The sequence below is a fragment of the Dermacentor silvarum genome, chromosome 5 (genome assembly GCF_013339745.2).
Source record: "Dermacentor silvarum isolate Dsil-2018 chromosome 5, BIME_Dsil_1.4, whole genome shotgun sequence".
Taxonomy (NCBI): domain Eukaryota; kingdom Metazoa; phylum Arthropoda; class Arachnida; order Ixodida; family Ixodidae; genus Dermacentor; species Dermacentor silvarum.
This window is the reverse complement of record NC_051158.1, coordinates 177993468-178021277: the sequence shown is the minus strand read 5'-3', so window position 1 is coordinate 178021277 and position 27810 is coordinate 177993468. Positions and strand designations below refer to the sequence as shown.

Sequence of the window (27810 nt, the reverse complement as noted above, 5' to 3'; positions counted from 1 at the left end):
CGGGAAGCGCTTCTCATCAACACCACCGTTTCACACGCGCCTTCTCGTGGTCATCGAGTCTCTCTTCATGTCGGTCTACTTACGCCGCAGCACACCTGCTTACTTAATCAGCTCATGTTTACTACAATTCATATTGCTACCAAAGCCGCTCACCTTACTTCGTATGACATTGCTGTGTTGCTATCGCATTCATTGCTTCGCCCTTAAGGCGAAACTGTGAAATTTTTTTTAACACACTCACCTGGCAACTGTTTCATTATATCTTGGCACACGTCGCCCCCATCATTTAAGGCCCAGACGACGAACAGTACGAAGAAATAAAGAAATATTCATGGTACTCCTCCTTGCTGGGGGTAGGTTTCATTGGCACATATAAATAATATACATTGGGATAGTCTTCTTGTTACTCTTTTATTTTTTCTGAGTAGAAAACGGGATACAAAAAAGATCAATGATGTCTCTGTACGTATAACGATTAAAGAACAATCCCTTATCATCAATTCATGGCCATTGCAACACAAACAACAACAAAAGTACTGACAATTTACTCCCTATTTTGCTTTGAACATGTATACCATATGCGCAGAAATGTATTGCCCGGATATTTCCACTCGAGAACTTAGATTACGACAGAACTCCACGTCACTATTAGTAATACAGAAACTGAGCGTAATGTTTGGTCGTCGAAGGAATACCTACTACTCATGAAGTAGCAACTAGTGTGAAAGATAATAATCATCGTCAAAATGCATTTCCATCTCTTCAAAAAGAGAGAACGTAACTCTACACATCAATGCGATTTACTGTGAGGTTGCAGGAAGTAAATGTAGTATAACAGAAAAATTAAATAAAAATGTATATCTTGTCTCACGGCTCACACACAACTATGGTACAAACGTGCTATGGTAGAAGTTGCATTTATTTAAAGCATAATTACTAGCCATTGTTATAAATATCTGCGAACAATTACGCGGAACTTGTCGCTAAGATGTATATATGCATTTCATTTTATTGTGAGCGTCATGCCAAAAGGATAGGTATTGCTTCAAAAGGGAACTTTTTTGTTTGTATTTCTTCAATCAGAAGGAAAAAAAAAACTTTAATCCGAAGATGGTTTTGTCTTGCCCCAATGGGGCATCGCTAATGGCCGGGGCCCCTAGTCCAGGGCTCCGCTGGCTCTTGCCATCTTGTCTGCTCTCTGGATCAGCTTGAGCTGGTCGTCGAGGGCCGAGCTGGACAGCAGTGCCTCCCATTGCTCCCTCGTGGTGTTCGTGTCATGGTGTTCCTATGTTGTGTAGCGTGCACTCCCACGTAATGTGGTGTAGGGTTGGTGTGGCCCCACACCACGGTCATTCGTCCCTGTAGGCTGTGGGGTGCATGCAATGTAATATGTGTAGGTTCGTGTAAGTGCCTGTCTGGAGCCTACGCCAGGCAGCGGCATCCTCCGTCTTTAGTATTCGATGGGGTGGGGGATATCGCAAGCGACTCCCTCTGTGGTAGTTCAGGATTGCTGAATACTCGGGGTCAACTTGGTCAGGGTCATCTGCAGTCGGCGTAATGAGTGCTCGGTTATGTGCAAATTCTCGAGCTGCTCTGTCGGCATACAAGTTACCCGTGATGGCAGCGTGACCCGGTATCCAATTGATAGTTATGATGGTGTTGTCTTCAGAAGGAAGGCCTTGGTTCTGATTATCAGGCACTTGATTCTAATGTCATAAAGGTACTGCATTTTCTTCCGTAGTTAACCATTATTTATTCGAAGCGCTGGCATCCTGAAGGAGAGTTCAGTAAATGACGCAGTCCAAAAGTGTTATGGTAATATGTTGTGGCATATTAGAAACGTTCATATAAAAACAATTATGCGACATTTAATTGGCTTCATCTCAGTAGCAGAATGCTAGATTGCGCTCATTGGACGAGTACGTGTGCAATCAACTCTTTGGTGCTCGGGGGCTAGCGCACATGAACTAAAGATTTCACTTGAACTTTTCACAGTACGACCGTAAGTCATAGCATGCGTACTGGCATGATCTTGTATTAGGCCGGCCTCATACTTTTTCTATTGGTTACTGAACAAAAACACAGATGGGTGATGAGAGCAACAAAATCAATATATAATGGTAACCGTCTCGTTAAAAGGAGTATCATATTTTTTTACATTATGTGGACAAACGTGCTACGCATATGAAGTTGGGGTAACTCAACACGCACCTGCTAACTAGGGAAATTGGAGGTACACTATCATGCGCTTGTCCAAGATAAATGAAATGTGTTTGACAATGGTATCGCCCCTTGTATTGCGCACAAATTCCATGCATTCATGTCTCAATGTCGAGCGTACATTGGCGCTAGAGGTATGTGTGTGTAACCTTTGTACAGTATGTGGTGTAGCAAGTCCTAGGTAACCCAAGAACCAGTCCCGATGCCATCCATCCCTGGGCCTTGACGTTTGGCACCAGACACATTGTTGTCATCAGCAGATCAACCCCAATCCTTTCGCTATGCCCTCTATGCTTTCGTGAAGCGCTCACGGGGCAGACCCGTGGCCTCAGTGATAAAGGCCATGTTTTTGGCCACATCCGCGTAGACGGCCGGCACTCCCAGTTGGCCGCAGGGCAGGTCACCGTACGAGACCAGACCCACGAGCACGGGCCGATCCTCGCTGCTTCGCTTGCACACCAGTGGTCCACCGTCGTCTCCCTGCAATTCCCAAATTCAGTGTGCGACATGCTTTGTTAATGCGCGTAAAATCATATTCAGGATAAAATTACACCACTTATTTTCAACGCCTGAACTTTAAGCACCCTGGAAGAAATTCTGTAAACTCTAATTCCAGAATTTGACGCAAACGGGGTCAGTAACAGAACCAAATGGCCCTATGAGCACAGTGAATAGAAAATAATTCAGAAATACCGCCCGAGTAACAATTAACACTTTGTGGTGTGTGGAGTGCGCGACACGGTGCGGTGGGTTGAGACTGTGATATGTGTGGTGCGCGAGGCGGTGCGGCGGTTGGAGACAAGAAGCCGATGACATGTAGTGCACGCGCCGAGGCGAATTCCGTGCTGGATTGAAGGACGACAACGTTGAAAAACTGCACGTGAACACGCGGTGCAAGAAGAAGCTTTAAGTGGTCGGGGCCAAAGTTTAACACTTTGGCCCCAATCAAATGTGCCATGTCACGCAATCACAATGCTAACCTTCTGGGGGGTTAAGAAAATTAGCGCACAACGCCTCAAGAAAACACGTCTTGCTGTGTGTTCTCTGTACTACGCAGTCGGTCACGCAATATTACATTTAACATAAATTCCAAATTTTGTATTGTACTAAATGCTAAGGAAATTAAAGATTCCCTGTCGACATAGCCACTAATTATTGTAAATCAAAGTAAACAGCACAGAAAGCTTCGTTTGCATGGATTCCCACAGGGCGTGGGATCCGCCTAATGTTTTGGCTCGTCCAGTTCCTGTACTTGTGTACATTTTACTCGTATATTGAATAAACTTTGAAAATTTTCAACCTTCCCGCAAAACAATTTTGCAAGGAGATGTAAAGTCACTTGCCGAACACTGTATGTAAAGGAGTGAACACGCAGAAAATTTTAGGCACCAGCGTGTTCAATAACTTCTGTAAATCTGAGATATCCTACTCTTACAGGATGAAAAACAAACTGTTGTTTATTCTTACATTTACGGGAAGAATAAATAACAAGCACCGTGGAGTCACTCCTAGTTTGTGCCTTGATTTGCTATCTTAGCGAGATTATCAACGTCACCAATAATAAAAGTACGGCAGAACTAATCTCACGACAACTGTCGATGGTAATGCGAATAGCAATCGAGCAATGTAGCGACACACCATATTCTTGAAGTTCCGTTTTTAACACGTGCAGCGGTAATTATGAGACTTTCGTTGATTTGGATATATTCCAAGTACCCCGATATCGTCCCACTTTGCTATGGCACTCGCTTGCCAAGGTCTCCCGTCACCATGGAGGCATGACGACGACTGGAAGACGCCGACCATTAAAAGAGGAAGGAGGATTTTTTTTATTTATTACATACTGCAGTCCCTTGTGTCCAAGCAGGTAGGTAGTTTCAAAAACTGTCATACTTCAAAAAGCGACCAACAACGGAATCTGTTTCTAGATTAGTGCAATAATAGTGCTACAATAACAGATGTGAAATCGTACAACAGTGCTACTTCGGGGTAGTAGGAGAGGCTGAAAAGATGCCTGGATTAATTCGTTCCAAACTAAGACCGTGAGTGGAAAATAGGAAGGCTTATAAGTGTCAGTTCTAGCAAAATAAGGTGTTAAAGAGTTAGGCTGATGGTGCCTTGTGGGTCTGGTTAGTAAGGGTAATATATACGGTGATGTATCTATCGCAAGTTCGTGGTTAAGAAACAGTGAAAGGAAGTCGTTTCGGAACTGTCTTAGACGCGCTTTAAGAAGGGGAATGACATTGACTACCATTATTTCGGATGGAGAGTCACTTCGTGACAAATTGTTATAAATAAACCCGGCTGCTCTCCTATGTATTCTTTCAAGAGACTTAATGTTTATTTGAGTATACGGGTCCCATACTGCACTGGCGTATTCTAATTTGGGTCTGATTAAGGAATAATAGCATAGTAGTTTAACATTTCTTGGGGTGGTTTGAAGTTTATGTTTTAGGAAGCAGAGCTTTCGAAAGGCAGATGAGCAAATATTGCTAACATGTATATTCCAGGATAAGTTAGTTGTTAATGTAACATTTAAGTATTTGTAATTGTCGACTTTTTTCAATTACGATGGGCTAAGTCTGTAAGTAAGAGACAGAGGTGTTCTTTTTTTCCTTGTTATAGAGAGGAATACAGATTTGTAAGAGTTAACAACCATCCCCCAATCATTGAACCACTTCAATATGTTATTCAGGTTGTTATTTAGCTCAATTTGATCATCGGAGCAAGAAATTTCTTTGAACAAAACGCAGTCATCTGCAAACAGCCGGATTTGCAGAGCAGTAGTTATTACATTCACAATATCGTAAAAAAAAAGCCAAGAAGAGCAGGGGGCCCAGGACACTGCCCTGTGGTACCCCTGACGTGACTGGGAGACTGCCAGAAAGTTGTCCTCCAATGTCAGTGTGTTGCTTCCTGTTAGGCAGGTATGCAGAAATCTAGTTGAAAAAGATTTCAGGGATGCCAAGGATTCTAAGCTATAAAATTAGTTTATCTTGCAGGACGATATCAAAAGCTTTACTAAAGTCAAGAAATTACGTCCATTTGGCCGTTACGATCAAGAGATAAAGCAAACGAGTGGACTACCATTCTCAGTTGGATACGAATGGAACGACAAAGGGCGTATAGCGAAGACGGCACTACGGAATTGAGATGTCGATTCTTAAATTATGGTGATGGTATACCGAAGACAACGGGACGACGATCACATGCGGACAATGAGGTTACAAACGATGTGGTGATGACTACGGTATGACGACAACCAGAGGAAGAATCGAGAATGACGGTGATCGCATGAGGTATGACACGATGGGATGACGACGAGCGTATGAGGATGACAATGGCGTGACAGTGATTGTATAACGAAACCTGTATGACGACGGTGGCTTGACAGCGACGGCATCACCACGACGGTGTGACAATGTAAGCATAATAGCGACTGACGACCACGGCATTACAAGGGCGCCATATTCATAACGGAATGACGACAGTATGATTACAATACAATGACGAAGGCCGACGTCGATGAGACAACGAAGGCGGTATGACGACGATCGCATGAGACAATGGGATGACGTTACGGAAGAAGAAAAATTATAATGAAGGCGAAGTTAATCAGGGCGCCGTTAATGAGGGTATAGTTAGTTAAGGTACTAGAACTCAAGACCTCTGGTGGGAGTCGCACTCTCGACCTTTGGAATTAAGAGGGATGACTAAGCTAAGTACACTGAGCGAATTAAGGGGAAAGACTAAGCGAATTACGAGGATGACTAAGCCAATTAAGAGGATAAGTAAGAGAATTAAGCGGCCTACCTAAGCGAAATAGACTAAGCGAATTAAGGGGGATGTGTACGTCATGTGTCCGTTTTTAATGCATCGGCACTTGGGCTTTCACCTTCAAGTCGTCTTAGGGATAACAATAGAGACCCGGGAAATCTTATCTTTGATCAACAGTTGTATGCAGCTTCAAAACGGATTTCATATGGGCGAGTCAGCTAGTCCTAATTTCTGAAAGAAACTCGATGCCACAAAGAGTGAAACGTCCTCTATAAAATGACAAAGACTGTCATTAAGGACATGTGTTCCTGACCCTACACATACACTGCAATATAAACAGGCAAAAACAAAAAAGCCATGTCGCTAGAATTGTCATACTTCTTTTTCACATTTCTCAGCGTGTACTTTCATAGCCATTTAAAATAAAATAACACATGTTGAGAGTACCCAATAAATATAAATATATGTCTATTTGGAGTTATATGTCTATTGCAAGTCAGCGGCCAGCCACTTTGTGTTAAAACCTGCAAAACTACTCAGAATATTGAATTAAATTCAATCTGTCGAGCACGATCAAACAATTTGAATGAAAAAAATTGCTTCGGAAATGTGCAGTAAAATTGTGCTACAAGGCCATCGGTAATTAAGCTAATACGGATATCTCAACAACGACGACTTCTCCAAAATAAACGTAGCGGTGAAACTACCAAAGCGCAGCCAAATGTGGTAATAGCTTATTTCGTAAAAACGTCCAACGCCTTCCAACCTGCCTTCCACAGGTTATATATAATATATATATATATATATATATATATATCCCAACGAAGCAACACACATTATCTCATTCAGGAACCTTACTTTCAAATAAATACGAGTTCTAATTTAGTTTCTCCGAATATATAACGTCACACAACTCAATTTGAGAGCCACGGCTTCCGGCTTCCTTATGCCACAACTCGGCAAGTTTCTGCGTATATCAAGAGTGAGTGTTGTATGCTTGAAATTAAGGAAGGTGCAAACCTGGCAGGCAGCCGCTCCACCCTCTCCGGCGACGCACATAGAGCCTTCGTCGAGCTTGAACGATGGACCCAGCCTGGTCTTCCTGAGGGCCGCTTGGCAGGGCGTTCTCTCCACGATGCTAACGTTGGCCTTGGTAAGTACCGAAGACAAGGAGCCGCCTGCACGGAGGAACCGATACCCAAGGTAATTCCAGCAGAACCCACCTCACGATGAGTGTTTACGCTAAAGCGATTAGCATTCAAGCGATGTAGGGAGACAATGGATTGCCACCGCCGAAACGCGTCATGCATGAGCCGACGAGTTCGAGCCGCGATAAGGTCGTGTCAGTGCGTGAGCCATGTACTACAGCTGAGTCAGGCTACTCTGTCCCGCTCCGCGTTAGACACGCTGTGCGATCTAGCACTGCAGAGACCAATGGCTTTCGAGGGTGAACCATTGGTGCAACGGCGCGTACTGACGCTGAGAATTAATCCTTCGTTCACTAACCGCAGCATTCGTGCAGCAGCGCTCAAGCGTCGGGCTGCTGCGCTTGAGATACCGTGTGGCATGGTTTCAATTCGCCATTACCAGAAAAAAAAAAAATCACCGTTCGGCCCGAAAAGCGGAGCATTCATTGGGGTAGCTAATTGTTAGACATCTATACGATGTAAGGTCAGTCATTTTATCGGCTACAACAAATGCCATATATATATATATATATATATATATATATACTCACTAAGCTAACAAGCACGTTGTCACGCTGGCACGGCAAACACGAGCACGTCTCACTCGAGGACTGCGGCCACTAGCTGTCATAACGCCCGCGTGGTGAGTACAAAGGGCAATTCGTGCTGCTCCCTTATCCCATTTGGCGGCATAATCATTGATAGATATGTCTCATGGAGCCCGCACACAACGTACCTTAAACAGCGCCTGACCGCAATTTTCCAGATTTTCAAGTTTTTGGGCGAAAAGACTTGGGGAGTGTCAGTGCATGCCATGGTGGAATTGCACAGGGCACTATTTCTGTGTTTTTGAGATATTTGAGAAACAGTTCGCCCGTACCGATAAACACTTTCAGGACAAATATTCGTATTTGCAGGCTATTCAAGTTTGGGCTGTCGGAGTTTGTCTTGCCTTTCCAAAATTCGCGTCAACAGTGGCGACTATTGCAATTGCCTGGGACAACCAATAGAAAAACATATTGCGGTGGACGGGCTGAGGGTGCCGATTAGGCACTTTGACGGAGCCCCTCCCCATCATCTTGCAGCACTGTCCTAAGAAGTGCCGCAGGCATCATTTCGTGATACGATTTCTGGTTATAAAACCAGCCCTCCATCCAGCCCCGGCTACTCAGTCATCAATTCCTCCATAATGTTTGTTGCAACCTAGGTAACAGATCACCGTATACCAAGAATCAGACAAACATTTGAGCTGTCTTCTCGTGCTCTAAAACAACCATCTCCCCTAGTTTTTCACGAAAAGTATGCCAAGGACGTTCATATTTACACTATTGCAACAGAAACTATTCAGTTTTGGTCCGGAGCCGCGGTTTTACCAATGAGAGCCACCAGCATTAGTTTCAAGACGTGATACATGGACATTGGTGACTGTAGGACCTGTAGTTTTTACCAGCCAAGCTGTTTAAGCCAGCCGTAATTTGTGGTGCGGGCCAAGAAACTGCCGCGCCGTAGCCATGGCAACCCGGAAAAGGAGAAGGAGCATGCACGCGGTCTCCTCCTCGCCAGCTCCCGGCCTTCCCGACCCCCGCCTCTCTTCACTCCGCGGCGCGCTGAACCAGGAGAAAAAAAAAGGCGGAAGCTTGCACTAGGCCGCGCTAAGCTCAAGACGCAGCGAAGCTGCGTCTTGAGCTTAGCGCGGCCTAGTGCAATCGAGCGATAGATATCGAGCGGCTAGCCTCCAACGCGTTCGGCGTCGGCAAGCAGCAGCGTTCTTGGCACTGTGCCAACCTTGGTTAGCCTGCCTGCGTTTGCAGTGGCATGCCAGGTACGCTATCGCTCATAGGCGCCGACGCGTTGAGCGCTAGTCAAGCTAAATGTCGCCAACACGCTCGGCGTCGCCAAGCGACCGCGTTCTTGGCACTGTACGAAACTTGGTTAGCCTGCCTGCGTTTGTGACATGCCAGGAGCGCTGTCGCTCGTAGGCGCCGACGCGTCCAGCGCTAGTCACGCGAAATGTAGAGAAATGGAAGGTACCTCCGAAAATGATCACTCGAGAATACCTTCCTACATGCGTAGTTAAGTTAAACCAAGTTAAGACCTAGCAGTAGCAGCCGGTAAGACTTGAGGATCGACAGTTTCGCTGTGCCTAACCTTTGCGCGACCGAGTGCAAACTTCCCCGATTTTTTTTGAAACAGCACTTCGTCTCGTCAGCCAAGAGCAACCTCGCAGATGTTCAATATTCAGCGACTCGATGGCAAAACTGCAGTCTTTCCTATCTGCTCTTGCGGCGCGGACCATGTGAACTACTGGTACGGGAGATTGGAGGACTAATCCATACCATGGCAGCGAAAGGAAACCACGTGACATTTCAGTACCTTCCAAGTCACTGCGGCGTCATAAGTAACGAGCACGTTGATAACGCGGCTCAGTCAGCGTCTCAAGACAGCAAAGAAGAGACCACACGATTATCAATGACAGATGCTGCTATTAAACTTTGAATGCACGCACGAGATATCGTATTCTTCATCTGGAATACCCCAAGTTATCAAGGCAACCGGCTGCACAACGTGGACTCTCCTCCCCGAGTTCGCATCCCGGCGAGACTGGGGCAATTCGAAGAGAGAGAAAGAAAGGGAAAGAAAGACACGGAGGAGGTTAGCCAGTGTAAATACCGGCTGGCTACCCTGTACTGGGGAAAGGTGTAAAGGGAATAAAAGGTGATAGAAGAAACAAAAAAAAATATGAAGTAAAGCCACTCCTAGCCATATTCGACAAAGTAGGGTAGCTGGCAATGCGAAGCTATCCTACGTTGTCGAATATGGCTAGGAGTGGCTTTTACGGAGTGGTCTTTCCGAATTGGATCCGCACACATCTGGTGTGATTGATGCCTGTGGTAGCGAGGCGATTCTTCAGCAGATTCTGTGTGACTGTTCTCGCTAAAATTTAGAGAGACGAACGCTCTCAATCGTGATAGCGCGCTTTCGTCAGAGATCGTTAACGGAGGAAATCATATTAGAATACCGATCTCACAAGTCATCGAAGATGAGGATGACGAGGACACTGTCACAGTTTTAAAGGTCAATAAACGTGCACAAGCGTCTGTAGCCTGAATTAGTGTTCGTAGTGCTACAAGGGTTGTGCGGTGATAGAATCCGGTGATAGTGACCTGCTGCGATTGCGTGTCTGTGCAACCTTTCGCTCTCTCTCTCCTTTCCTATACCTTTACATCCATCTGCCCCCTTCCCCAGAGTAGGGCGGCAAACTGGATTTCCCCTTCATCTTAACCTCCTTGCATTTCCTCTTCCTTTGTCTCTCTAAGCAATTTTTTTTCATTGTAAACCCGCATAGATAGACGCTGTGTTTCTTGGGCGGAAAATGGATATTTATTTTTTTCTAGGGGTGTGCGAATATTCGAAATGAATAATGAATCGAATAGTGCCCTAGTCGATTTGGTCTTCGGATTGAATAGTCGCATTCGTAAATGCGACTATTTTTCGAATACTTTTCGAATATTTCAAAACATCAAGTGTGCCCAAGTAAACTTATAACTGGACCAAAAGTACGATAAATTTGCACCCCCGCGGGCATAGCATGGAAATAATACATGAGAACTTGCGTAGTGGAGCAGGCTACGTCCCTTGCGTGGCCGTACTTTACAGGCTGTACCGCGATCGTTCGCACACTCTGAAGAGCCCTGTGCGTGCGAAGGAACTACTTGTTTGTTTCTGGTGCTCCATTTGTGCTTCTAATAAACAACGCTTCGTGCGCAATGACAGAAACTTGATAACCTTAAGAATACTGGGATGTGGACATCGTTTTATATAATTGTGATAAGGGCTATTCATTATTCGAAAACTACTCAAAAACTATTTGGTATTCGATTCGCTTCTGCGCCTATTCGATTAGTATTTGATTCGGTCTCAAAAATTACCATACGCGCTTCATGACAATTCTCATTGCATATTGAAGCACTGTTGTGACAACACTTTACCTACAGTCGAAGCCGTGGTCATCGACAAGGACAGACGCCTAGATGCAGTGCAAAAAGCCACAGTAGGAAGTGAGATGGTAACACGTACGCTTGAGGTTCTTGCCCCAGCCACTGATGACGCAATGCTTGGCAGCGAAAGAGCCGTCCTCGGGCTTGGCCAGCACCACGCGTCCGATGGTCGGTGTGGTGGCAACCTCTTCCCGCAGCTGAAGGACGGCAACGTTGCGTATCTGCGCTGACCTGAACTTGGGGTGCACAATCACCTGTGTCCACACGAAGCAACAAGCGATTCTCTGTGCAAGCCTTCCGAAAAGTGTCCACCTATGCACTTAACAGACACAAACATAGTCACGTACACTTGTACTGGGCATTGCATGAAAACATAACCACTAAGGCCACCAAGATCAAGTTTAGCAACGATGTAGAGAAACCTCTGTGCGGCCAGTGTACCAAGTTAAATGCATGTGGATTAAATACAATCGTATTATAAAACATTTTCTTAACATGTGCTCAAAAGCGTTATGTGAAGTTTTTACTGAATGTTCCCCGTGTCCCGAGGTAACCTTGCGTTACACAATGCTTACATTCGACGAAATTATGGGGAATGTTTTGGGTAATCCGTACGCAAAATAGACAGTGTTTCGGTTAATTACGCCCCCTGTAATTATTTACGTAATCAAGCGCTCCGGAGAACAAATAATTACCCTTTACGAGCGGCGCTACACTTACACGCAGCCATTGTATACAGTTGCCACCAAGATCACACTTAGCACTAATAGGCGCACTAATATGTAAAATAAATGTGCGAAGCTATACGTCTGTGGATTTGTTCTTCAGAAAAAGATTTATGAAAAAAAATGTTTCTAAATATTACGCTGCCATTATCAGCAACGTTTCCCAATCACCGGAAAGAACACTCCGTTATACGATCTTCTTATTTAACCGACATAAAGGGCATCTTAACTGCAATGTGTCCCAGAATTTGGACATTACTGGTCTTACTAGGAACGTCACTCTGCCTTCTGGCGCAAATTTTTCCGTTTGTAAGGTTTGTAGTAAGTTTATACGGGGTCCTGGATTACCTACAAAATGCGTACCTTTGTATAAATAGAAGCAGGCTATAGGTAACGTGTAAACGGAATTCAAACTGTGCGGGCAAATTGCAGGCCTCAACTGTGAATTGCATATGCAGCCTATTCGGAGCGTTATAACTGTGTTTTAAGAACAACGCAGAAATTAACATGCAGCCTTGGGGTAACAGTGAACTCCAACAACCTGGCATTTAAAGTGCGTGCGGGTGAATTACAGCGATTTAAAAAAATGCCAATGCCTGAAAACGTTATATTCTGGCAAGGTGTCAAAATAACCTGTCACAAACGGGCAACGTTTTAAATTGTCTGATTCATCTAGACAACTGTCCTTGTTCTTTTTGGAACCGCTCGAAAGAAACAGGTTCGCTGGAAAATGGGCTGTGATTCTGCAAGGTCACACAAGTCTGCTGCTGCTTTGCTAGTTACGACCACATTAACCCAACCAGCAATAAAGCCAAGGGATGTTGCTAGTATCTTTCGTAGAACGATCCCGGAGGCTGAGCAGTGTAAGAATGTAGGACCATTGTGAACATGCACTCCTGGGGCCACTGATCACTTTGAGGTACCTGATATATATATATATATATATATATATATATATATATATATATATATATATATATTGGCGCGTGCTCTATGTAGACATTTAGACTACGATGACGATATGTGCTTTAACGTGCTCCGTGTAGTGGGACAGGGGGAACTCGAAGACGAAGAAGACGTCTGTTGTTCTGGTGTTTTTCTAAAGCTGTTCCGCCGTCTTGTTCAAAGTGTTGTCTCTTGTTCGCGTGGTCACGCGACACTGGTGGAAGTGCTGGGTATACAACCCTGCCTGATGCTCCGAACTCCTCCGGGGAGCCGTTCATCCAGCCCATCTCCAACTCCTGTACATCGCTTCAGTCGGCGGTTGCTAGGCCTTGCCCCGAGCTCAACCCCCTACAAGAACGCTCGTCCGAGCCCTGTCTACCTTTTCCAATGGCAACCGCCAACCTGCCACAGGTTCCACGAGTTCCACAAGACAGCTCTACTCACAGTCCGTCCCAGGTAACCCTTCTGCAACCACTGATTCCCGATCGCTTTCATGGTGGCGCACATGAAGATGTTGAAGACTGGCTTGACCAGTACGAACGTGTTGCCAAGGTCAATGGGTGGACTGCTCAACAAAAGCTCTCCCACGCGTATTTCGCCCTTGACGGTAGTGCTCGCACGTGGTTTGAAAACCGCGAAGTCAGTTTCGCTACATGGAATGATTTCCAACATCAGCTAATTGAAACATTTTCGAGTGTCGATCGACGGGACCGTGCCCAGCAACTAATTGAGCAGCGCTTTCAGAAAGCCAACGAAACTGTAGCGATGTTTGCCGAGGACATGGCCCGCCTGTGTCGTAGAGCTGACCCGCACATGCCTGAGGAAAAGAAATTACGGTACCTTATGCGTGGCATAAAAGAAGAACTGTTCGCCGGACTTGTGCGCAATCCACCGAGTACCGTGGTGGATTTTCTAAAGGAAGCCACTGGTATTGAACGTGCACTCCATCTAAGATGCAGGCAGTACGATCGCTTGCATGCCCACCAGCACTCCTATCAATGCCGCCGCAATGACCGTTAGCAATCATAACTCCCTTCGTGATCTAATTAGGGAGATTCTTCGCGAAGAACTTCAGAAGCTCGGGATACCGGCCATGGGCACACCCATGGCGTCAGTCGCTGAAGTCGTACGTGAGGAAATTAGGCAAGCGTTCTCCGCAGGCGATCCGGGTTACGAGCAGCGCCCCTAAGTTATTCCGACGCTGTCCGACGTCAACCAGCTGTCATGTCCATGCGGTCGCACCATCAGTTACCGAGGGCCACACCATGGTCATCACCAACAGAGGAACCTTTGAGACATCCGCCCGTTGTGCCGATCCCGTCCTACCGCCAGCCGCCGTCAGCTGCATTTTGGTCACCGCCACAAGACGAGCCTTCGAGGCGGCCGCAAATTCGAAGAACGGACGTATGGCGCACTCCACTAGGCGCCCCCTCTGCTATCACTGCGGAGGCATCAGCCATGTCTGCCGCCATTGCTGGTACCGCGATGCCTCATTTCAACCTTATCAATCCTGGTCCGACGGTCGACGCACCAGTGACGACTACATGCTACGCCGCGACGACGCTACTTTTAAAGGTGCTCCCGCAACGCGCACTCTGAACGATGACTCTCAGCCCGACCACCAGACCGATTTTGGCCGGCGGTCACGCTCTCCGTCCCCGGCTCATTCATCTGCACCGAGTGGACGTACTTTTGCTGACCTCCGGGGAAGAAGGTCGCCCAGTCCACGCCGGGGAAACTAACGGCGGCGACCTCTGGGGCTATGGTTGCGGGCCGGCAAGACGACGAAAAACCCCCAATGATCCCGCCGCAGGACGCCGTAAATACCGACAAACTCTAACGCCAACGAAATTGTGAGCGCCGATATTATTGTGTCAGTTGACGGACAGCAAGTGACAGCGCTAGTCGACACTGGTGCCGATTACTCGATAATGAGTCAAGCTCTAGCCGTTCGCCTTAAGAAAGTAAAAACGCCCTGGACCGGACCTCATATAAGGACTGCGGGCGGCCAACTGCTCACGCCTGCTGGAAGCTGTACGGCGAGAGTCACCATAGGAGGTTCGTCCTTCGTGGCAACTTTCGTAGTTCTTGCAACATGCTGTAAAGAGTTAATCCTAGGCATGGATTTTCTACAGGAATACGACGCCATAATTAACATCCCGGACCGCTTGGTTACGTTTCACAGGACTCCGGATTTATTTCCCTGCTTATCGCCGAAACGCAACGCCTGTCGTCTAATCGAAAACGACGTGGTCGTCCCACCTCGGTCATGTATACTTGTTTCGGTTGCATGTGACGTACCGTTTGATTGTGAAGGAGTTGCAGACCAAGTAACTCCCTTGTTATTTACTCGCGGTATCGCCGTTGCACGAGGCATCGTAAATATCACCGATGGGCGCACGAACCTGTTGTTGACCAATTTTAGCACAGAGTGACGGCACCTACCAAAGGGCACGGCTGTGGCCTATTTTGACGATGTCGCTGATGTTCGTGGGTGCTTTTCTGTACTAGAAGAAGCGCATGCGCAAGACCCAGCACCTGTGCTTGACGTAAACGCTACTTTACCGCAACACGAGCGAGAACGACTTCTTGCACTACTGGCCGAGTTCCGAGATTGCTTTGCGACGACGTCAAGAGTCGGTCGGACGCCCCTAACCAAGCACCGCATAATCACAGAGGACGAAGCGAGACCGATTCACCAAAACCCTTATCGTGTGGCCCCAAAAGAACATGAAGCGATACAGCGGCAGGTAAACCAAATGCTTGAAGACGATGTGATTCAGCCTTCCAAGAGCCCGTGGGCATCACCTGTAGTTTTGGTAAAGAAGAAGGACGGCAGCCTGCGTTTTTGTGTGGATTATAGAAAGCTAAATCAGGTTACAAAAAAATACGTGTATCCGCTTCCCCGCATAGACGATTCACTTGATAGGCTTCGAAGCGCTCGTTATTTCTCTTCCATGGACTTAAAGAGCGGGTATTGGCAAATTGAAGTAGACCCGAGAGACCGTGAGAAAACCACTTTTGTCACGCCAGATGGACTATCCGAATTTAAGGTCTTGCCTTTCGGTTTGTGCTCTGCACCTGCTACTTTTCAACCGCTTATGGATACCGTGCTTTCGGGGATGAAGTGGAAAACCTGCTTAGTCTATCTCGACGACGTCATAGTGTTTTCCGCAACGTTTGAAGAGCACCTTGAACGGCTTGAAGCAGTTCTGCAGTCTATACCGCCCGCCGGCCTCACCCTAAAGCCGGAGAAATGCCACTTTTGCTTTGCGGAGCTAGAGTTTCTTGGCAATGTCGTCAGTCACGCGGGAGTCCGCCCGGATCCTAAAAAAATTGCCGCTGTCGCACAGTTCCCTGTTCCTTCAGATAAAAAGGCTGTCAGACGCTTTCTGGGCCTCTGCGCCTATTATCGGCGGTTTATTGCAGACTTTGCTCGCATTGCGTCGCCGTTAACTCGCCTCACGAGAGATGACGTTGCGTTTGTATGGGGCGACGAACAGCAAGCTGCATTTATCGATTTGCGGAACCGTTTACAAACGCCCCCTGTGCTTGCCCACTTTGACGAGACAGCGCCGACAATCATTCACACTAATGCCAGCAATGTTGCTCTCGGAGCTGTTCTTGTGCAGTGCCAGGAGGACACAGAAACAGTAATCGCCTATGCAAGCAGAACGCTCTCACGCGCAGAAGCAAATTACTATACAACCGAGAAAGAATGCCTCGCCGTGGTATGGGTGGTTACAAAATTTGGCCCTTATTTGTATGGTCGGCACTTGAAGGTTATCAGCGACCATCATTCACTCTGCTGGCTCACAAATCTGAAAGATCCTTCCGGGCGATTAGCACGTTGGAGCCTCAGACTGCAAGAGTTTGATATGATGGTCCTGCACAAGTCGGGGAAACGGCATACCGACGCCGACTGCCTGTGTCGGTCACCAATAGAATCAGCTCCTTCGACCGATGAAGAGGAAACAGCATTCCTCGGTCTTCTCGACACGTCTACCATTGCACAACAACAACGTGACGACCCTGAGTTGCTTGGCCTGATTAATTTTTTGGACGGACGAACTCGGACAGCACCTAAAGCTTTCGCAAGAGGATTATCATCGTTTTGCTTAAGGAACAAAGTTCTATACAAAATGAACTTCTCATCGAGCGGATCAAGCTATTTGCTCGTCGTTCCTACTGCTCTTCGTAGGGAAGTACTGGAAGCATGCCACAACGAGGTCACTTCTGGGCATCTAGGATGTACGCGGACACTGAACAGAGTGCGACAAAGATATTATTGGCCAGGACTGCCCGTTGCCGTGAAACATCACGTTCGGACCTGCCTAGATTGTCAGCGGCGCAAGTCACCTCCAACGAAACCAGCCCGTTTGCTACAACCCTTTCAAGTACCGCAAACGCCATTTGACCAGATCGGAACGGACCTCTTGGGTCCACTCCCTACCTCTACTACTGGTAACCGCTGGGTTATTGTAGCAACTGACTATCTCACTCGCTACGCCGAAACAAAAGCTATCCAGAGAGACACAGGAGCAGAGGTGGCCCGATTTTTCATAGAGAATGTTGTGCTGAGACATGGTGCACCAACCATCGTCATAACAGACCGAGGCACCGCATTCACAGCTGCGCTTTTAGATCACGTCCTGATGCTCAGTGGCACAACTCATCGAAAGACAACAGCCTACCATCCACAAACAAACGGACTAACAGAGCGCCTGAACAAAACACTCGAAGACATGCTTTTCATGTACGTGAATATAGAACACAAAGATTGCGACGAGATTCTGCCTTATATCACGTTTGCTTATAATACGGCTAAACAAGAAACTACACGGATGACTCCATTCCGCCTTGTCCACGGACGCGAAGTAAGGACGATGCTCGACGCCAAGCTACCAGACGAACCTGACGACATTGACACGGATGCCGATGCGTTTACGCAACGTGCAGAAGAAGCCAGGCAGCTCACACGCATGCGAGTATACCTGCAGCAAGAATACGATGCAGGTCGCTATAATGCCCGTCATAGGCCTGTAACTTACGACACCGGTGACAGAGTATGGGTCTGGACGCCTATACGAAAACGGGGACTATCCGAGAAGCTGCTGAGGCGATATTTCGGACCCTATAAAGTGCTCCGTCGGCTAAGTGACGTCACATACGAGGTCGTTCCAGATAGCCCGTACTGCACAAAGCGCCGCTAACACAGTTCTGAACTTCTGCCCGTAGTGCGCATGAAGCCCTACGTCAGCGAGTGACTGTACCAGGGACTTATCGTGTTCACCAAGCGAACTTTTTGTTTAGCATCGGGGCGATGCTCTTTTCGAGGGAGAGCAAATGACGCGTGCTCTATGTAGACATTTAGACTACGATGACGATATGTGCTTTAACGTGCTCCGCGTAGTGGGACAGGGGGAACTCGAAGACGAAGAAGACGTCTGTTGTTTTTCTAAAGCTGTTCCGCCGTCTTGTTCAACGTGTTGTCTCTTGTTCGCGTTGACACGCAACAAATATATATATATATATATATATATATATATATATATATATATCGTATAAGAAGCCAACAAGCATTGACACCAAGGACAACATACGGGAAATTACTTGTACGTACTAATTGAATTAAAGAAATGATACAGAAATGGAAATGAAAGTGGATGAAAAAAAAAAAACAACTTGCCGCAGGCGGGGAACGAACCCACGTCTGCGCATTACGCGTGCGATAATCTTACCATTAAGCTACCGCGGCTCCGTTTTCCCGTCCACTTTCTGGGCCATTTATGTTTTACTATTAGAACTAACCCTTGATTTGTTAGCCAGCGCAACCACTCACAAGCCTTGGCGGCGGATGTGGAACATCCTTTCTGCCGCAGGCGTCACGGGTACGTGATCTTTTCGGGGGAAGGCAACTGGTCAATAAACCCACGCATGCTTTCTGAAGGCATCAATGTTGTCGGATTCGAGACCCTCGTATATGATATGAACGAGAAGAAAGGGAACCGAAGGGCCCGATTTTTTAATCATATCATAAGAAGCCAACAAACATAGACACCAAGGACAACAAAGGGCAAGGACAAGGAGGGCACGTACGCAAAATCAATGTTTAGTGGCATATTTTTCGGCCGTGGCACAGCCTTCAACACTCCGATGAAGGCCGTGCCACGGCCGAAACGTCAGGATATCCAATGCATTGTTCGTATGTGTGCTCCTTCTTTCTGAGCTACGTGCATACCGGACCTAAATGACAGTGTATTTGAAGTTATATCTATATATAATAAATACTTAACAAATTAAATTGCCCGAAGTAGGGATTTGAAGGGAGGCCGAATTTTGGATTTGAATATAGCAAAGAAACATATTATTGTAACAAATACGGAACGGACGGTTTTTCTTACACTACGGCGGGCTTTCGAATCAAATGGAATTTTTTTCTTGAGAAACTCCGGAAATATAATAACTCTTGTTAAAATTTCATTATATTTAAGTAAAAAATATGGACAGATCTCTAAGGTTCTGCAGTCTAAAAATGGGGGCCAATCGCTAAGATAGTGCCGTATAAAAAATTAATCAGTTCGTTCCTCCTCCTACTTCCATTACGCAATGAGTGACAGTATAGAGTGCCGTGCGCAATGACTCCACCCCTGTCTCACCCTCAACTCGCTCATGAAGACATCGTCTTTCATCAACTTCAACTGTAGGTTGAATCCCGTTCTAACTTTTTAATAACACGTATTACATGTACAAGCCCGGCGATAATATGTAGCGCTTCGTGATATGGCGACAACCGGTGAGCCAAGCGGCGGAAACCTTCCATTGACACCAATTTCTTCTACCCCATGATTTCAAGGGGGTTTAAACTGTTCTTTGTAAACACAACTACTACATTATCGGTGAAAACGCGTTGTTGGGTGAGCTGCTTGTCATGGTAAACGCAGCCAAAGAACAGACCGAACCATCATGTACACAGTGTCAGTTACAAAGTGCACTAAGAACTTACTAATAAGTACTTAAAGTGCTTCATGATCGTCTCGAACTACGTATTTGGCCTATGTGATTTGCGGTGCTATATTGAGGTACTGCATCATTCTTCTCCTTATTAATACTTGACTTGAAGCGCAAGAAAAGGAGAACACAAGAAAGGAAGACCACACAGGTCGAGCGCTCACTTCAAACTACAGCTCAGAAAAGCACGCCTGCTTATCAGTCGACGCGTGTCAGAAGCAAAGTATATCATTGCGCAAGTGTGCTCCAAACCCCCCGCAAAGTTTAGGATAGTTGTAAAATTCAATCGGGACAACGATATGCGCATAAAAAACACAAGAAACCCAACGCTCCGACAGCGTAAGACATATAACTAAGCTCTGAATCAGGCTCTTATCATGTGGGCACTGATAGTGTTGGATTTGCAGCGGAAAACGCTTTGTCGAGATACGCTATTTCACTTGCGTCAAGGTTAATCGAGGGCTGGCTGACACACGTGGAACCGTTTTTCTTTTCCTTTTATTTAATGTACAAAGCTTCTACAACCTCACTACTTGTCCTAACTCGGTGGCGAAATAGGACTGACGTGTAGCGTAGAACGGGTTTACATCCGCCTTGCCGGCAGTGTACGGCAAGCTGCGAATGTGGTGACCCCTTGGGGAGCTTTTGTGATTTCTGAGCCTAATGGTTAGGCAGTGGCATGTCTGCCCGATGTACTTTTGTCTACATAAAAGGAATGAGGAGGCTCCCTCATTCCTTTTTTATGCAAAAAGAAAATACATCGGACAGACAGGCCGTGGTTTTCTAAGAATAAACTTCAGTTTGAACTTAGCGCTCGTACTGTCAGGTCTTCCTTTCTTGTGTCCTCCTCTTCTGGCGCTTCAAGTCAAGTGTAAATTGTTACGAATTCGCCCATATTTCACCTCTTAAAGGCTTCTCCTTATATTTCCTTATATGTATATCCGCGGTCTCAAAAATTTATTTGCCAAGGCATTAAGTAGCATTTGTATCCCCTGCCCACAGCACGCAATGTCTTATCGACTGCAACTTAGCCAAGCAGAACTGGCGGAAAAGTGGCAACTATTTTCTGCGGAAGTGCCAAGCTGGAGGAAGGTTCGTGAAAACAAAAAAAAAATGTTTGATCCACTCGTACGTAACACGAAGCTACACAGAAAGCCCGTAAGGGTTTCTCAGCCCTCGTGCTGAGATCTGCCAGCCTCCTGGTACAGCTCAGATGGTAGAGTGACCGCCCCGGAAAGGCGTCTGTCGAGTGTTTGATCCTCCCGTACCAGGACGAATTTTTCTTGGACTGCCAAATTTTCTTTGTGATAAAAGTGTACCGGGCTGCAATGTAGCTTCGTTCTACATATCGAGGGATAACAATTTCTCCTTTCAAGGTGGCCCTTACCACGCTTCACACATAAATAACACTGCACAACGCCGGCCGATACCTTCGAACAACCCAAATCTTCCGTCGACTGTAAAATTCGTACTCCGATGTGGCTACCTTTATCGCGTTTCGATATTCTGCTATCGTTCGGTGGATGGAAATTTCTTGGTGTGTTAATACATCGTTAGGGCAGAGTAACCATAGCTTTCCCCAACTGGGTAATTAGAAACCAAGAGACAGTAACAAGCATAATTAACGGTATTTTCCTTTCCACCCCACCCTTCCCATCCCCACCCTTCCTTTTCTTTTTTTTTTACTATTCCATTCCTATGCGGAATTCAAACAGGCACGAAAAAACGGGAAGACTTGAGGCGTCTCTGGGCTTCTATTGCACGAAAAACTGCACAAACATTCCTACAAGATACTTCATCAAATATGAACGTTGCAGCACGTTCACTATACATGGGTTGCATCAAATGCACAAATAACAAAACTCTATCGACGAAAGTTGTGTTCCAGGCGATGAAAGCATTCTGCCTACCAAAATTATGTTGCATTTACCTAAAGGTTTATATCGTTCTGATGGTATGAATGGATGACAGTGGGAAAATTCTGGTGATGGCGTAATTATTTACATTGGGAATATCTTCCAAATATATGTTAATTCTAAAGCCTTAGACGCTTTAATTTACCTGGACAATCTATATTTTCGTCCGGAGGATGATTTACAAGGTAAATATTTCTCATTCAATCACTGGCATTTACCGCTTCGTCTTGCCAATGTGCCGTCTTAAAGTGACCTAATCACTTCGTTTGAAAAAAATACAACTGATAAATTATGCATGATCTAATGCAGCAACTCTCTAGAAAAATACTTTCGTAAATTACAAAGAAATGCTCCATATGCTCCTAGGTTGAAAGCACCTGTAAACCCATCTGTTCTTTCAAAGTGACATTGTGCGCTCTTACAAGCTTTTCACCTATGACAAACGTCATGAAAAGTGATACGAAGCAAATGTTGCGCATAGTATTTTAATTTGTGGAGGTACATGGCTGATGTACTGTGAAGGCACTTGTTTTCTGGCATGATTTCTTGCCAAAATTCTGCCCCTGCAGGCATACCTGCCTGAAACAGCTCAAATTGAATGCTCTGTTTGCCCTTTTTTATCGCTGGTATGTGGTTCTCGAGTCTCTGATAATTGAAAAAGGTAATCAGGTTACGTTCTGTGCTAATGACGGAAATAAGCACGTCACTTTGTCAAGTTCATACAGCAAGTTCCATACATGCACATCTTAAGTAACTACGGTACTTAGGGATCTCTGGGAAATGTATGTGGCACCAATTGTTTTATGCAAGAATTACTCCTACAGAAGTGAGCTGATTTGGTCTAGTTGGTGCATTTTTAGAGGGGAATCCAACAGCGCTACAGACGGGACGAAGTAAAGGCGGCTGACACAGCACTAACTACGAGACTGTATTCAAGTGCCATATGCAGGAGTGAAAACCAGCGCTGAGCACATAAAAATAGCTCGCGACTGTTCTCGGCAGGCTGCCACGCTTTCGATAAAAAGCGCATTTAGCTAAAGTGCGGCAATTCTGAAGGCACGCTAACGAAAGCACCACCTTGTTGGTATATCTGAAAAGCTTCGTTAATTTCACGGGCACGTTGCTCTCTATAGAAACATAAAATCGTACAGTTTTCAAGAATTCGTTGACATCAAGAGGTTTTATGACGTTCAGGTATTGCTGTACAATCATTATTACAATGTTAAAAAAAAGGCAAGCTTGCACTCGTCGCGCAAAGCTTAGGCACAGCGAAGCTTACTGGCTGCTACTGCTAGGTATGAACTTGGTTGCTGCTAGGTCTTAACTTTGTTTAACTTACCTATGCATGTAGGAAGGTATTCTCGAACGATCATTTTCGGAGGTACCTTCCCTTTCGCGACATTTCGCGTGACTAGCGCTGGACGCGTGGGCGCCTACTAACGACAGCGCTCCTGGCATGCCACAAACGCAGGCAGGCTAACCAAGTTTGGTACAGTGCCAAGAACGCTGTCACTTGCCGATGCCGAACGCGTTGGAGGCTAGCACTCGGTATCAATCAGCCAGCTTCGCTGTGTCTTGAGCTTTGCGCGGCCTAGTACAAGCTTTCGCCATTGTTTTTTTCTCCAGGCTTTTCTCATGGCAGGAAGCTGGCAAGGAGGAGACCGCGTGCGAATCTCCTCCTCTTCCTTTTTCGTGTTGCCATGGCTACCACGGCTACGCACCACAAATTACGGCTGGCTTAAACAGCTTCGCTGTTAAAAGCTTTCACGCGGCCGTGCCATCATCACATGACTAGTAGTTTCCTACGCCAATTGCAAAGGCTACAGTAAACCGCCTTTCTTCTCCCCCTGCTGGCTCTGATAGGCTCAGTTGCTAGTCACTTGGTTGAACAATGTAAAAAAGGTGGTTGGTAAACTGCACGTTTTCAGGTCACTAGACAGAACAAAGTACGCATGAGATGCACGACGCTTTTTATATATACCAACACGGGAAAGCTTGTGCTAGCGTGCCCTCAATATATCCACATTGTAGTGAAAGGCGCTATTTATCGAATGCGTGATAATCTACTGACAACAGTGGAGTTTTATCAGTTGGTGTTCTTGCTTTGTCTGCGCAGATTCTCCTTGCTATATATTGCAGTTCATATGCAAAAAGAAAAAAATCTGTCAGCCCTTCCACTAGGGTGGAGATGGAAGAGCAGCGAAGCTGTACTACGGTTCGAATTATGTGTTTCCAATTATGACTATTGAGCTGTGATGGTGTAATTGGTTATATGAACTATTAAAGAAAGAGAAATATATATGATCCGGTGGTTTTCGTTTATTTAGTGACCACAGGAATGGTCGCCTTATGGTCGCTACGGTACACCGCCATAGGGTGTACGGCAAAAGTTGACACATTCTTCATAAACACGTCACCAATGCCGCGCGCGTTCGGTGCGAACGCGGGCAAAACGCAGTCGCCGTCGACAACAGTTCTGCGCGTTGCTGTGCTGCTACATGTCCAAGTTTATACAGCTCCTCAGAATTTTGAGAATGACAGGCCATAAACAACTGTCATGAAACAAAACACCGGCAGCGCATGCCTTTTATTTTAAATCTTCTCAGACTGAAATATTCAAAGTGCGAAACAAAAAAGTTGTCGCAGTTTCACCTGAAAGGCGAAGCATCAATTGCGATAGCAAACTTGTAGAGAGCTATACGGAGTAATGATATTAGCTTTATCAACTGTATAAACTTGGACATGCAGCAGCATCGGCAACACGCAGAACTGTTGTCGACGCCATCGGCGTTTTGCCCGCGTTAGCTCAAAATGCGTGCGGCGTTGGTGACTGTTGCCGGAGCCTCTGATATAAATAGGCACTTGGTGCCGCAGCTAAACGTCGCCTCCCTTCCCTCCCCCTCCCCCACGGCCTCTCGCGCGTCTGAAGAAGGCACGTTTGCTCTACATATATGGTGATTGTAAAGGAGAAAAGAGACGCCTACTTCTGCAGCCCTTAAGCGAGCACGGCGCAGAACGCGCGTTTGATCTATCCCCTACGACGCTGCGCCGTGCTCCCTTATGGGCTGCAGAATTAAGTGTCTCTTCCTTATGTTTAATAAACACCTCCTCCTCCGTTTGTTCTCCGCCGTGCGTTCACTCCCCGTGAAAGACGCGCCCCTCGCTCCCTTTCACTCGCACATACAGCGTTCGGCGCGCGGCGACGATTTCATCTCCAAATGACGTCATACAGAACCTCACGGCGACGGCGACGGCGACGCCGACGGCAGAAATCTGCTTTGAGTGTCCATATAATTGCTATCGCAATAAAAATGCTCGAGCCAATGAGAGTTTCTTTCTACACGTGGACACGACCATCGGAGACTGAGCTCTTAACAGCTTGGCTGTAAAACACTGGTGTTAGCGCTTCAGTCGCATTAATTTCGCCTTGTCTTTAGCGCTGTTCAATTCTGTTAGAAAAAAGTTGCAGTGGCTTAGCTCGGCTATGCCAGGATATACGTAGCGTTAGCAAAGGTTCAGCTGATTATTCTTAGCTTTCCTGGTTGTCTAGATTGTCAAGGATTAGCTTGATTGTCATGCTTACTGCTGCTCCAATGACACACACGCGGTATACGTATTATGTGGCACATGTATTCATTCCTCCTACGCTCAACCGCTAATTGCCAGGCAACTACTTCGGGATCCGATGAGTCAAGCTTCTCCGTTCTACTGCGCTGTTGAGCAGCATTTGCGCTCTCCTTCTCCATGGCTATACCACACTGGCAAACGCCAGTCAGAAGCGCAGCGGCTCCAGCGCAGTGTCAGACGGCGACTGCACAGCGAGCGCGCCGGCGCCAGTGCGTCTACCACGGCTACGACGTCACTCCTCTGGAATGCGCAGACCGGCGGCGGTGAGTCGCGCGCGGCGGCGGCGGAGTGCGCGAGAGGTGCCGGCTCCGGTGGCTCTCCGGTGCGCAAACCGTGTGACATCACTGATCCTTGCGCATGCGCAGCACGGCTCTTGATGTGCCGCGCGAAACGGGCTTGGCTAGGCCAGTGTAGCTAACGCTACAAAATGTCCCTGCGCAAAACCACAGCACATATTTCTCCCAACTACTGAAATTATATTCTGGGCCAATGCATTGATACTGCATGTCTGGTAGTCTCTGTATCTGCCTTTTTAGTGTTATGAGGTTCACAGTAAATTCTGGAGTTTTACGCGCTAGAACCAGTGTATGAGTATGAAGCAAGGCATAGTAGGGGACTCCGGATCCACCTATAGAGCACCTGGGGTTCTTCAACGTGCACCTAAGGCATGGTACATGGGCGTTCTTGCATTTCCCCATTTATCCGAATATGCACTGTCAAGCTTGTAAGAAACTTCGATACATCGCCTAATAAGTTTCCCATTTTTTTTTTTTGCTTTTTGGCACGCCTTGAGTTTTTTTTTTTTTTTTCAATTTATGCGTATTTGTGTATTACCTTGTCTACAGTGTAGTTCTGATGAACAGGAGAGTTTTCTAAGATGCTCCGGTCCAGGACCCCAAGACGAACAAAGAGTTTTGAAGCCTTTTCACCTCTGGAAGAAAAGACGAATATTTGTTATAATTCTCGTTGAAAATGAAATGGTGACAAAAAAAGGAGAGAAAACGACTGCAACTTAGCAACGCGTCACATAGCCCTGGATTCACTGTAATACTCCGTGAGCGTAGCTTCCTGCTTCACGTGCGACGATTTCGCCTTTTCCACGCGGCAGAGAAAGAAGGGAAACAAGTAAGATTTAACACTCAGCGGTCGTTGCTTTTTTTCTTTTTGTTACGCCGATGTAAATATACAGTATTTACGTTTTATTTTCCTCAGCAACTAATAAACTAACGTGGTTGAAAATGTGGGAATTCTTTTAGAAGCGCCGCCACCAGTGCGCGCTTTGCCATTTATGCGGTGCCTCTGTGACGTCCACTTCACCGCGCCTGCATGCGATTGCTGCATTGCTGCGGCTGTTGCACGCGGGCACAGCTCCAAAATACACGCGCAGCATTCTTGTTTATATGGCGCCATCGCCGTGCGGTCCTGGGGGCGGAGACATTATGTAGGTGTCCACCTAGTGGACATGTACATTTCGTCTGCTGCTGAAAGTCTGATTGGCTGGGCTGGGGTACACGTCAAAAATAGACGGGCGCTCCCAGCCAATCAACACTTCAGCAGCAGACTAATTCGACAAGTCCAGTAGGTGTACACTTGCAGAATGGCCCGCCAGGTATCGACGGTGCAAGCCAACGCCCCCTAGATGGCACAGGCCCGTGCAATACGATCCGTGACGTCATTCTACCTTACCCGACTGTCACATATGGTATGTACAAGGCTGCTCACCAGGGGAGGTATTCAGTAGAGTCCACCTGGTGGACATTTCTATTTAGTCTGCTGTTGAAGTTCTGATCGGCTGGGCTGGGCTGCATGTCTGCAGCAACCAGGCGCCACAGCCGATCAGTGCAACAGACGAAATGAGCATGTTCACTAGGTGGACTCTTACAGAATACCTCCCCTGGAAAGCTAACATGTGTGGGCACAACGGTCATTCCTGCAATGGAAGCGCGAATGCTGCTCTGGCTCTGGCAGAGCCGATTGACTGGTGCGTGACGGCGCGCCCACGTGACTTTCTCGCGTTTCGTTCCTAACGCACTGCACGTCTCTGGAGACGCTCTGACCCTTCACGTGCAGTCCCACCGTGACAGCACGGCGACGACGAGCGGACGTGCCTCATGTGTGCGTATAAATTGATATCGAAATAAAGGATAACAATTGATTACAATTAGATGATAGAAAGAAAAATGTCGCAGCTTCGCCTGAAAGGCGAAGCATCAATTGCGATAGCACATTAGTAGATAGCTATTCGCAGTAGGGATAGTAGTTTTATCGGCTGCATAAACTTGGACACATTCGCTTACTAACTGAATTAGCAAGCGTGGTCAGCGCGCACAAGCAAGCATGAATAGATCACGCTGAATGACCGCAGACAACGACTGTCAAAACGCTGGCAGCAAGCGCAGCCGCC

At 46.6% G+C, this 27810-nt stretch overlaps 1 protein-coding gene across 1 annotated transcript in view; it reads right to left on the bottom strand.

The window, feature by feature from the left end:
* Nucleotides 1-403: 403 nt before the first annotated feature.
* Nucleotides 404-27810, bottom strand: part of LOC119454610 (phenoloxidase-activating factor 2-like) — a 68293-nt gene continuing 40886 nt past the window's right edge. The window contains exons 6-9 of the mRNA XM_049668130.1: nt 26241-26337; nt 11262-11436; nt 7018-7175; nt 404-2700 (exon numbers count right to left, since the gene is read on the bottom strand). Coding sequence (XP_049524087.1) covers nt 2509-2700; nt 7018-7175; nt 11262-11436; nt 26241-26337 — 622 coding nt within the window. The 3' untranslated portion in view covers nt 404-2508. The remainder of the gene's footprint in view (nt 2701-7017; nt 7176-11261; nt 11437-26240; nt 26338-27810) is intronic.